The following is a 9,070-nucleotide window of genomic DNA, read 5'->3' as shown; positions in this document are numbered from 1 at the left end:
GTACACTGTCACAGCTATGACGTGTGAGAATTCCCTCGGGAGATAATGGGGCCTGAGGCTAATGGCTAGCAGCTCAATGTCCCGGCTGCAGAGCATCTCTTTGATCGTGATATGCCCCGGATTGCACCATTTGTCGTTCACAAAAACAGCCAGTCCCCCTCCTTTTCTCTTTCCACTCCCTTCATTTCTGTCCGCACGTATGAGTTTGAAACCTTCCAACTCGGCATGTGTGTCCGGAGTGATCGCTGTTAGCCACGACTCTGTGAATAGCATCAAGCTAGCCTCGCGGTACACCCTTTGATGTTGCGTTAGCGCCGTCAGCTCATCCATCTTATTCGGGAGCGATCTTACATTCCCCATGATGACGGACGGGAGGACATGTCTGTATCTTCTCCTCCTTGTGCGGCGCTCCTTCCCGGCTCGACACCCTCGTCTCCTCCTCTTCAACTCGCGTAGGATGTCAGGATTGTCACCGGCCAGCAGCCGCTGTTAGTTTTGGGCGCATCTCAACAAGAGCCAATCAGACAAGACGGGAGACAGCACTCGGGTCACGCATGGGAATCATTTTGTGCATTTCACAGCCACCTGCGAGGAAAATAATCATCCCCGGCATGAGATTGCATGCGCGGCGGCAAAGCCAGGCACCAATTGGGGAGGAAGTGGAGTCCTTCATCATCAAGACGCCAGATGTGGAAATGACGATTCGCTATCTGGGAGCAGACAGGCGATGATCGGTCACTGTCACTCGGTGGTGACTGCTTCACTTTTGCGGCATGCATTTATCCATGCGTATGCAAATAATAGCATAGGATTCACACTTGAGAGTGGCCAAAAAAAGGGAGCCACAATATGATTGTGCATTAATAGTCATAGGAAGTTGAATCGGGGCAAGGGGCCCGATGTCGGCAGGCATCGTAAAACCGGGCGCATCCTCATTTTGTCTTGTCTAGCCAGTTTGGAACTGTGATGCCTTTGACTGTCGCACCCCCGACACATCTGATAATGTGGTCACAGAAAGTAGAACGCGCATAGCATAAAAACAAGAGCATCTCCATTTTCTTGCCAAGTTTAGTTTATAGCTTGTTTGTGAATTTAGTAGACAGTGCTGCTCGTCGACCGAAGTTTCGTATGTATGTACAACTCAATGTACTTCACATCCAGTCACTACAAGCAAAACATTTAAAAGCAGTTATAGAGTCAAACAGATTATTCAAAAAAAGCTCACAAAAATTATTAAAGGAGCGTACAAATACAAAAACAAGATCTTGGAGAACGTGGTTTTAAAAATACTTTGAAAGATCTTCTTCATAGGCATGGGAAAAGAGCGTAGTTTTGAAGCTGGCTTGAAAGGCATTTCGATTTTTTTTTTTTTTTTTTTTTATGTTTTGAATCTTTATTGTCGAGGACACCAGAAAATCGGAGGACTGTATCATGCTTTTTCTAAATGCTTTTTAAATGTGATGCGTCCGTATTCTACAAGGCTGTGTGTTATTCATGGGGTTTCACGGTACTCACGGATTCTCCTTCTGGGAGGGGCGGTGGGGGGGGGCTATTTATAGATGCTATTGACATCAGGGCTTAACTGCTAAGCCCATTTGGACTTTGTATTACTCTTTTGTGTTTTCTATTGTCTTTGTTATTCATTTATTGTTTTATTGTTTTTGGTTGTGAACATGATCTTTGCTCCACGGACAGCACTTTACAGTGGTGCTTGTTTTAAAGTGCTTTATAAATACAGTTGAGTTGGGTTGAGTTAGTCTCTAACCAAAACAACAAAAAAACAAAGCCGTCGAGATGAACTTAAGTTTGACATAGTCGTATTATGTTACAGTCATTAGTTCATCAGCTGATCAATAGTTAAGTCAATGTATTTGCTCATGTGATCGTCTCAGTTGAGCCCTTCTGGCACTTGTGATATCTTTTCCAGTGGACAGCGAGTGGAAGTAAAAGGCCAAATGGCCAACCCCTCAGAGGAAAAAAATAAACGAGCCGATTTTTCTTCTTCAGTCATGTTTCACAAATGCCATACTCATTTGAATCTCGCAGTGAGACATGGTCGGCACATAGAACGTATTGTAAAGAAAATGCTTGACATGACTTCCCCTTCAAGCAGTATCCTTCTATTTATGTTGATGTTCTATCTAACTTGACGATTCCTTTTATTCAAATGTAGCTTCAAACGGGATAGCCAGCGTCGGCGGCAGCAGAAAACAATGACCACTCAAGTGGGTCAAGATGAAGATTGATTGACCGCTTGCTAGGTTAGCGTAGCAGCTAACTGCCTGGCCTTTAGCTGATTAATTAGTAACCTTTAAGGTTTACATAACAAGAGGTAATCTCTGTGACAGATTGACAAACATTTGAGAGAGAAAGACTTACACACACACACACACACACTTATGCTCTCTTCACAAACATGGAGAAGGCCATCAGTGACAAAATGTTCCGCTGCAGCTGGATGCGCCGCAAGCTTCCCCATGCCGTCAGGGAGGAGGTGTACCACCTCTTGATGATGATGGGGCCCCTGGTAAGGACGTCTTCTTCACTTTGCAGTGCATCAGGGGATCACTCATCGGCGTGTCTTCCTAGTTGCTTTCTCGAATCCTCACTTATCTGCTTCCGTTCGTGGCGACCATGTTCTGCGGACGCCTGGCCAACGAGGTGATGGCCGGCTACGGATTAGCGTGTGCTGTAAGTAGTCGTTCCCAGTGGCTGTGCAAGATATTTAAATAGATGGAGTCTTTTCCCACCAGTTTGCTTTCACAGTTTTGGACTTCGATGCTTTTCATGAGAGATTGTTCATTCTTTTTATGAAAACAACAGCAAAAAAAAAAAAAAAAAATCCTTCAAAATTAATTGTTTATTAATTGTCTGCAGATTGGTATTCCTTTTTTTCCGAAAAGAAACCAACAAAAATGCTTCATCATATACCACCAGTCAAAAGTCTGGCCTCACTGTCGCAATGTATAACCATGTCCAAACTTTTACCTGCTAGTGACATTGGTGGATTTTTTTCTGTTTTTTCATCTGACAGAATGCATTTTCCTTGTTTTTTCGATAGATTTGTCATTACATGCTTTTCATTGAATGTTTTTTTTCTTTTTATTGAACAGAGACAAAATATTTTTTGTTTGGTGGATAGTTTTCTGCAGCCTGGTGGTCGAGTGGTTCGCACTTTGACCTCACAGTCCCATCCGTTTTATCCTCACAAGGGTCGCGGGGGGTGCTGGAACCTATCCCAGCCATTTTCGGGCAGTAGACAGGGGACACCCTGAACCGGTTGCCAGCCAATCACAGGGCACACACAGACAAACAACCATCCGCGCTCACACTCGCACCTAGGGACAATCATTCATTCAATCAGTCATTAGACTTTGCAGCGTGAATCTTATCTGACTTAATCATCGATTGTTTGTTTTTATTTCTTTTCTAGACCGTCAATGTGACCACTGCAGCAACAGGCCTGGGTTTGGGGATCGCGCTTGACACTTTGGTCGCTCAGGTCTGGGAAAACTCACTTTTACGTTGACGTCCCACACACCCAACCCTTGAACGCTAAATACTGCCAACATGCGACAGACCTTTGGCGGTAAGAACCTGCTGCGGGTGGGTGTGATGCTGCAGCGAGGCATCATCATCCTGCTGTTGTTCTGTCTGCCCTGCTGTGGTCTGCTCCTTAATGCCCAGAGCCTCCTGCTGCTCATGGGCCAGGACCCCGAGGTCACGCGGTAAAACTCATGTGATGGCATCGGCGGCACAATCATCCAAGCGTGTGGGTCCTCACGCTGACCTTTGTGATTTCAGAATCGCGCAGTTGTATATCATGGCATACCTCCCAGCAATGCCGGTAAGTTGTTTTCATCATTGGGCCGGTTTCTATGATTGGGATGTGGTGGCCGTGGTATGAAGGCAAGTTGCCACTGAAGACTCGGGGAGCAAATGCATGTCCTACCAATTTATTATTCTGTGCTAATTTGACCCTCTTGTTTTTTTTACTGTCTTCTGATGTGACGAATAAATGTCTCTCTGCCAATCTGCCCTTTTAGGCAATGTTTCTGTATCACCTGCAAGTGTCCTACCTTCAGAATCAGGTGCACAAACACACATGCTCCCATCATATTATTACTTCCGTCATCATTGTGACTTCACTAAGTCAGATAACATTATGAGGGCTTTACAATGTATTCCCACTTGGAACATAAGGCATAAAGTGGACATTTGTTGTGATGATAAGAAATCTGACATGCGGCGCATTTGTGACATGCCTCAATGACGTAATGTCATCTTTAGCAGACTCATTAAGCCATGACTTAAAAGGCACAAGAAGTCTGCCATTTTGGTTTGATGACACCATTTTAGATTCATTTTTAATCCACTTCCAATATTCCTTCCAAGATATCAATGTCTGAGGTTGATGCCGAATTTGAAACTCTAACTGTGGACAATGTAAACTTGCAAGGGCTTTTGAGTTTATTTATTTATTTATTTTTGTCATTGTGTGTGGGCGGAGAATGGCAGTAAAGTTTTCTGACTCTTACTAGTTTGCTTTTAAATTCAGACCCCAAAACCAGTTTCCTTTCGCGACATGAAATTTGGTAGACGTGTTTATCACAAGTAGACCCCCAAAAAAGTCTGAAGAAGCAATGCTTGAAAAAAACACTGGAAGTCACACATTTTTTTATTTTATTTATTTATTTATTTATTTTTATAAGTAACGATTTTAAGGCCACTTTTCCCATTTCCGCGCGTCCTTAAAAGTGAACTCCTTGTGTATTTGCTTCCAAATTAAACCACAAATTGAACTACATGTACTGTGTTATATGAACAACACTACATTGTTTTTCATAACTGAGATTTGTTGGCATAATGCCATAAAACACAAAACTGCAATAACTTAACTTTGCAAGGTCAAAGATTTCCTGATTGGGTTACATATTTGCATGGTCTTTTAGTTGCTAAGCAGTGTTCATGGGAGCTCAAACCGAACTCCACTATATCCATTGGGAGGAGGAGGGGGGGGGGACTAAACAAAACACTAGAATGCGCACTTGGCTGGTATCACAAAAAAAGTTTGTAGATGATGATGAAGTACATTAATTTGCTGTTCTGTGGTACCGTTAGTGTAAAATACATACAGCGGTGCCTTGGGATATGAGTTTAATTTGTTCCATGACCATGGTCATAACTCAAAACGCTTGTATAAATCATTCTGCCTCATTGAAATGAAGGAAAAAGAAAAGAAAAAAGTTTGGAATATGTTATTTATGAAGAAAAATAGCACTAATTGATATTATACTGAAAAACCAATGGCAAAATGAAATAGAATGCAAAAAAATGAAACACTTTTTTACACAAGTTTTTTTTCATCAGTTGAACGGACATTCTGCTACTCCTGTTGTGCGCACCTTGGTCACCTGGGGGCAGTATAATTCATTCATTCATTCATTCATTCATTCATTATCCATACCACTTATACTGCTATACATGGAGCCGGCGGTAAGAACTCCTCAGAATGCCACAATAACTTTATTTTTTCTTTTCAGAAGATAAATAATACATTTTTGTTTGTATTGTAATATTAGCTGTCTATAGGTGTTGCTTCGCCATTTGTGATCAAACATCAGTTGCTTAAAGATTTAATACACCGCGACACAGATCGTTTTTGTTAACTAGCCGACTGTGTTTTGCTTTGTAATTGTTATCAAGACAAACGGCCTTACGCTAAGCAAAACATTGTGGTTGTTTTCAGTACAAATGTTATTGTTTTTGTTTTGTGTTTAGTTTGACAGTAAACTTCAACTGGGAGGCAAAAAAAGCTTGAAGCCACTTTTGTGAAGAATTGTTCATTATCTGCCAAACCCCTGCTTGTTGTGAAGTTGAGTTGACTCCTCCCCACACAGCATTCGTATCTATATTTTTTTGCTGGCTAGTCAAAGCAAAATATCGGCCAAACAACACTGCTAAAAACTTGGGGTTGCTGGTATTTCAAGGCACCAGTGTATTAGAAACCATCCATCTGTTCTCATTGTACTGTGCTGTCGTCATTTCAGGGCATAATACTACCACAGATGTACACGGCCGCCTTGGCGAATGTGGCAAACTTGCTGACGAATTACATCTTCATTAGCGTGCTCGATCTTGGAGTTTAGTAAGTCCAACGCACGCACGAACACACACACACACACACACACACACACACACACACACACACACACGTATAAATTGTATGTGTTGTGGTAGGAGATATTTCTGACATTTTCTTTCAGTGGCTCTGCAGCAGCTTGCACCCTGTCAGAAATATACGTCTGTTCCTTCCTGTTTGCTTACATCTGGTGGAAGAAGCTGCATAAAACGACATGGGGAGGTGACGTAATCCTCTATATACACAAGTCAAGAAATCTTCATTTACAATTATAATGCCAATTTAAATCTTACTTCAGAGAACACATGCGATTGCCATAGACAACGCTGTACAAAACGTGGCAGTATATGATGGCAATCTCCAGATGTTTCGGCACCGTACCTAAGGTTGTGTCTGGCATTTGGCTCGAGAAGTGCGTGTCTCGCTCCCCCTGCAGGCTTTTCTCTGGAGTCGCTGCAGGAATGGGGCTCCTTCATGGAACTGGCTATCCCCAGCACACTCATGACGTGTTTTGAATGGTGGATTTATGAATTTGGGGGCTTTTTTGCAGGTACAAATGTCATACAGCATTTAGATTAATTTTTATATTATATTTTGAAATGTATTCTATGCTTTTCCCTGTTTTTTTTCATTGTACAATATGCTGTCCAATTAATTTTATTTTATGCTCTCCAATTAATTTTGTGACGGGTGTCCATTTGATTGGTATGTAATGCTCCACCATTCATTTTAAAACGTCCAATTTTTATTTTAAATATTGCTGTTTTTGTTGTATCGTGCGTGGCAGGGATGCTGGGTAATGTTGAGCTCGCCGTCCAACATGCCTTGATATCAGTGGCAAACTTAAACTACATGGTAAAGTGAGGAGATGTCACGCAGGTTTTGTCTTAACATACAGTCGAGGCCACTGAGTATACATTTCATCCAAAATGGCAGGTGACGCTTGGCATCCAGGCTGCGACCTGCGCTCGAGTAGGCAATGCGCTCGGCTGCGGGGACACGGCAGGAGCGATCCTCACCTGCAAGGTGGCGCTGTTTCTTTCAGGTCAGGCTGTTTGTTGCGGTTGCTGTACGCAGTTCGGCGTCACGCGACGTGATCCTTGTTTGTTTGCAGTCACATTTGGCATTGCTCAAGCCATCTTGCTGGGAGCGACTAAATCTGTTGTGGGCCTCCTCTTCACCTCCGATCCGTGAGTATCTTGACTATAATGTTACGCCTTGCCTAATTTTAAAAGGCGGCACTACCCCCTGAACTGGTCGCCAGTCTGTCGCATGGCAATTATAGAGACAGACATCCATTCACACCCACGATCACACCGTCAATGAGCGAGAACCCGCACACAAATCAGGCGAGTGTACCACTTCAACAACAGCGACTATTTTAACGTAGGTTGATTTATGTTCCTTTTGTGTGTGGATTGTGCTAACTCTCTAGAGCAGTGGTTCTTAACCTTTTCAGAGTTACCGAACCCAACCAGTTCATATGCATATTCACCGAACCCTTCATGAGTGAAAAATAAATATATCTTTTTTTAAGTATATAAAAAAACGCATTTATTAAAAACAGAAAAAAGTAAATGAAATTTCAAGAGATAAGTGTACTTTTTTTTTTTAATTGTACGACGTACTATCACGATAGTCAAACGTTGATACGAAGCGAACTTCCCACAGCACTGATTGGACAAGCAATGTCATGTGATCATCTACAGCCAGTGATGGCCGAGCGGGCGTGTCATGACTAATTAACATGTTGAGTCGCGCGTGTCTTACGCCCCATGGCTGAGTCTCCGTCGAACCCCTGGGGTTCGATCGAACCCAGGTTAAGAACTACTGCTCTAGAGTAATCAAAAATGTATTGAAATAAAATTTGCCCTGTGTGACCACCTTTCAGGAACATCATCAATCTTCTATCTCACTTGATGAGCATTTACTGCTTCCAACAGTTATTTGATGGCATCGTGGTGGGTAACAAAAACTTCAATTCACCCAGAAAAAAACTGCACCATAGATCTAAAGGGTTTTCTGCTTGCCTTGCTTCAAGGGCGTATCCGCAGGCATCTTTATGGGAACCGGTAAGCAAAAGATAGGCGCGGTGGCTAACTTCATCGGCCACTACTGCATCGGACTCTCCGTCGGCATTGTGCTGATGTTTGTCTACAAACTCAACATTTTAGGTGTTTACCCGATAACCTGCTTGAACACAAACAACATGGGGGTCATTATCTTTGAGTATTTTGGTTGTTTTTATTCCGCAGGTTTCTGGGTGGGGCTCCTCATTTCTGTGGTTCTTCAATCCGCCTTCTACATCGTGGTCATATTCAAACTCAACTGGAAGAGCATCACAGACGAGGTGCAAGTGCGGGCCGTCGATGAGTTTTGAAAAATCAAGTCTTTCAAATAAGTATCCGTTGTGTGGTTGTTGGTTTGCAGGCGCTGAAACGAGCCCAGGTGAAGACAAAAGTGCCGCTACTGAACACAAGTGCTGCAGCTAATCTCCAAAGCGGAGAGCAGACACAATTGCAGCACAATGTAAGTGAAACGCCTTTTTTTTTCTTCTCAAATACAACACTTGCAAATTTCCCCAGTGTGTTACAAATAAAGGTTATCTTACTTTCTGACTGACAAGCAGTGTTGGGAATAATCATATTTAAATATGGTCCAAGGGGCAATAAACCTTCAGTAAATGACAGTGTTCGAAATAGTGGTCTGAACTGACTGACCGATTTAGCGAATGAGGAACTGAATAAGTAACTGAATGACGAGCGAGTTAACAAACTAATGAACTTAGCAACTGACCAACTAAGAGATAAGAGACTGAGGATGTTTACCTAATCAAGTACGTTGTGCCTGTCTTCTGATAAAAATAATCAAGTCAATAGAGGGCTTCATGCACGGGAGCAGCCAATGTCCCAACGTTGGCTCGGAGAG

General features: G+C 42.7%; 1 protein-coding gene across 2 annotated transcripts in view; it reads left to right on the top strand.

Moving 5' to 3' along the window:
- Positions 1 to 2,081: 2,081 nt before the first annotated feature.
- Positions 2,082 to 9,070, top strand: part of LOC109529417 (multidrug and toxin extrusion protein 1-like) — a 29,989-nt gene continuing 23,000 nt past the window's right edge. The window contains exons 1-15 of one of the 2 annotated variants that reach the window (XM_019892812.1): positions 2,338 to 2,527; positions 2,590 to 2,691; positions 3,434 to 3,502; positions 3,580 to 3,728; positions 3,805 to 3,847; positions 4,047 to 4,091; positions 6,051 to 6,148; positions 6,267 to 6,364; positions 6,579 to 6,692; positions 6,930 to 6,997; positions 7,079 to 7,187; positions 7,257 to 7,332; positions 8,034 to 8,103; positions 8,184 to 8,316; positions 8,398 to 8,671. In XM_019892812.1, the coding sequence (XP_019748371.1) occupies positions 2,417 to 2,527; positions 2,590 to 2,691; positions 3,434 to 3,502; positions 3,580 to 3,728; positions 3,805 to 3,847; positions 4,047 to 4,091; positions 6,051 to 6,148; positions 6,267 to 6,364; positions 6,579 to 6,692; positions 6,930 to 6,997; positions 7,079 to 7,187; positions 7,257 to 7,332; positions 8,034 to 8,103; positions 8,184 to 8,316; positions 8,398 to 8,522 (1,410 nt within the window). In that variant the 5' untranslated portion in view covers positions 2,338 to 2,416 and the 3' untranslated portion in view covers positions 8,523 to 8,671. Of the gene's footprint in view, positions 2,528 to 2,589; positions 2,692 to 3,433; positions 3,503 to 3,579; positions 3,729 to 3,804; positions 3,848 to 4,046; positions 4,092 to 6,050; positions 6,149 to 6,266; positions 6,365 to 6,578; positions 6,693 to 6,929; positions 6,998 to 7,078; positions 7,188 to 7,256; positions 7,333 to 8,033; positions 8,104 to 8,183; positions 8,317 to 8,397; positions 8,672 to 9,070 lie in introns of those variants that run through there. The other variant, XM_019892811.1, reaches the window with a different exon arrangement.

Source organism: Hippocampus comes, unplaced genomic scaffold, assembly GCF_001891065.2.
Source record: "Hippocampus comes isolate QL1 unplaced genomic scaffold, H_comes_QL1_v1.1 scaffold72, whole genome shotgun sequence".
In the NCBI taxonomy this organism is placed as follows: domain Eukaryota; kingdom Metazoa; phylum Chordata; class Actinopteri; order Syngnathiformes; family Syngnathidae; genus Hippocampus; species Hippocampus comes.
The sequence above is the reverse complement of the archived record's forward strand: the minus strand, read 5'-3'. Positions and strand labels throughout refer to the sequence as shown.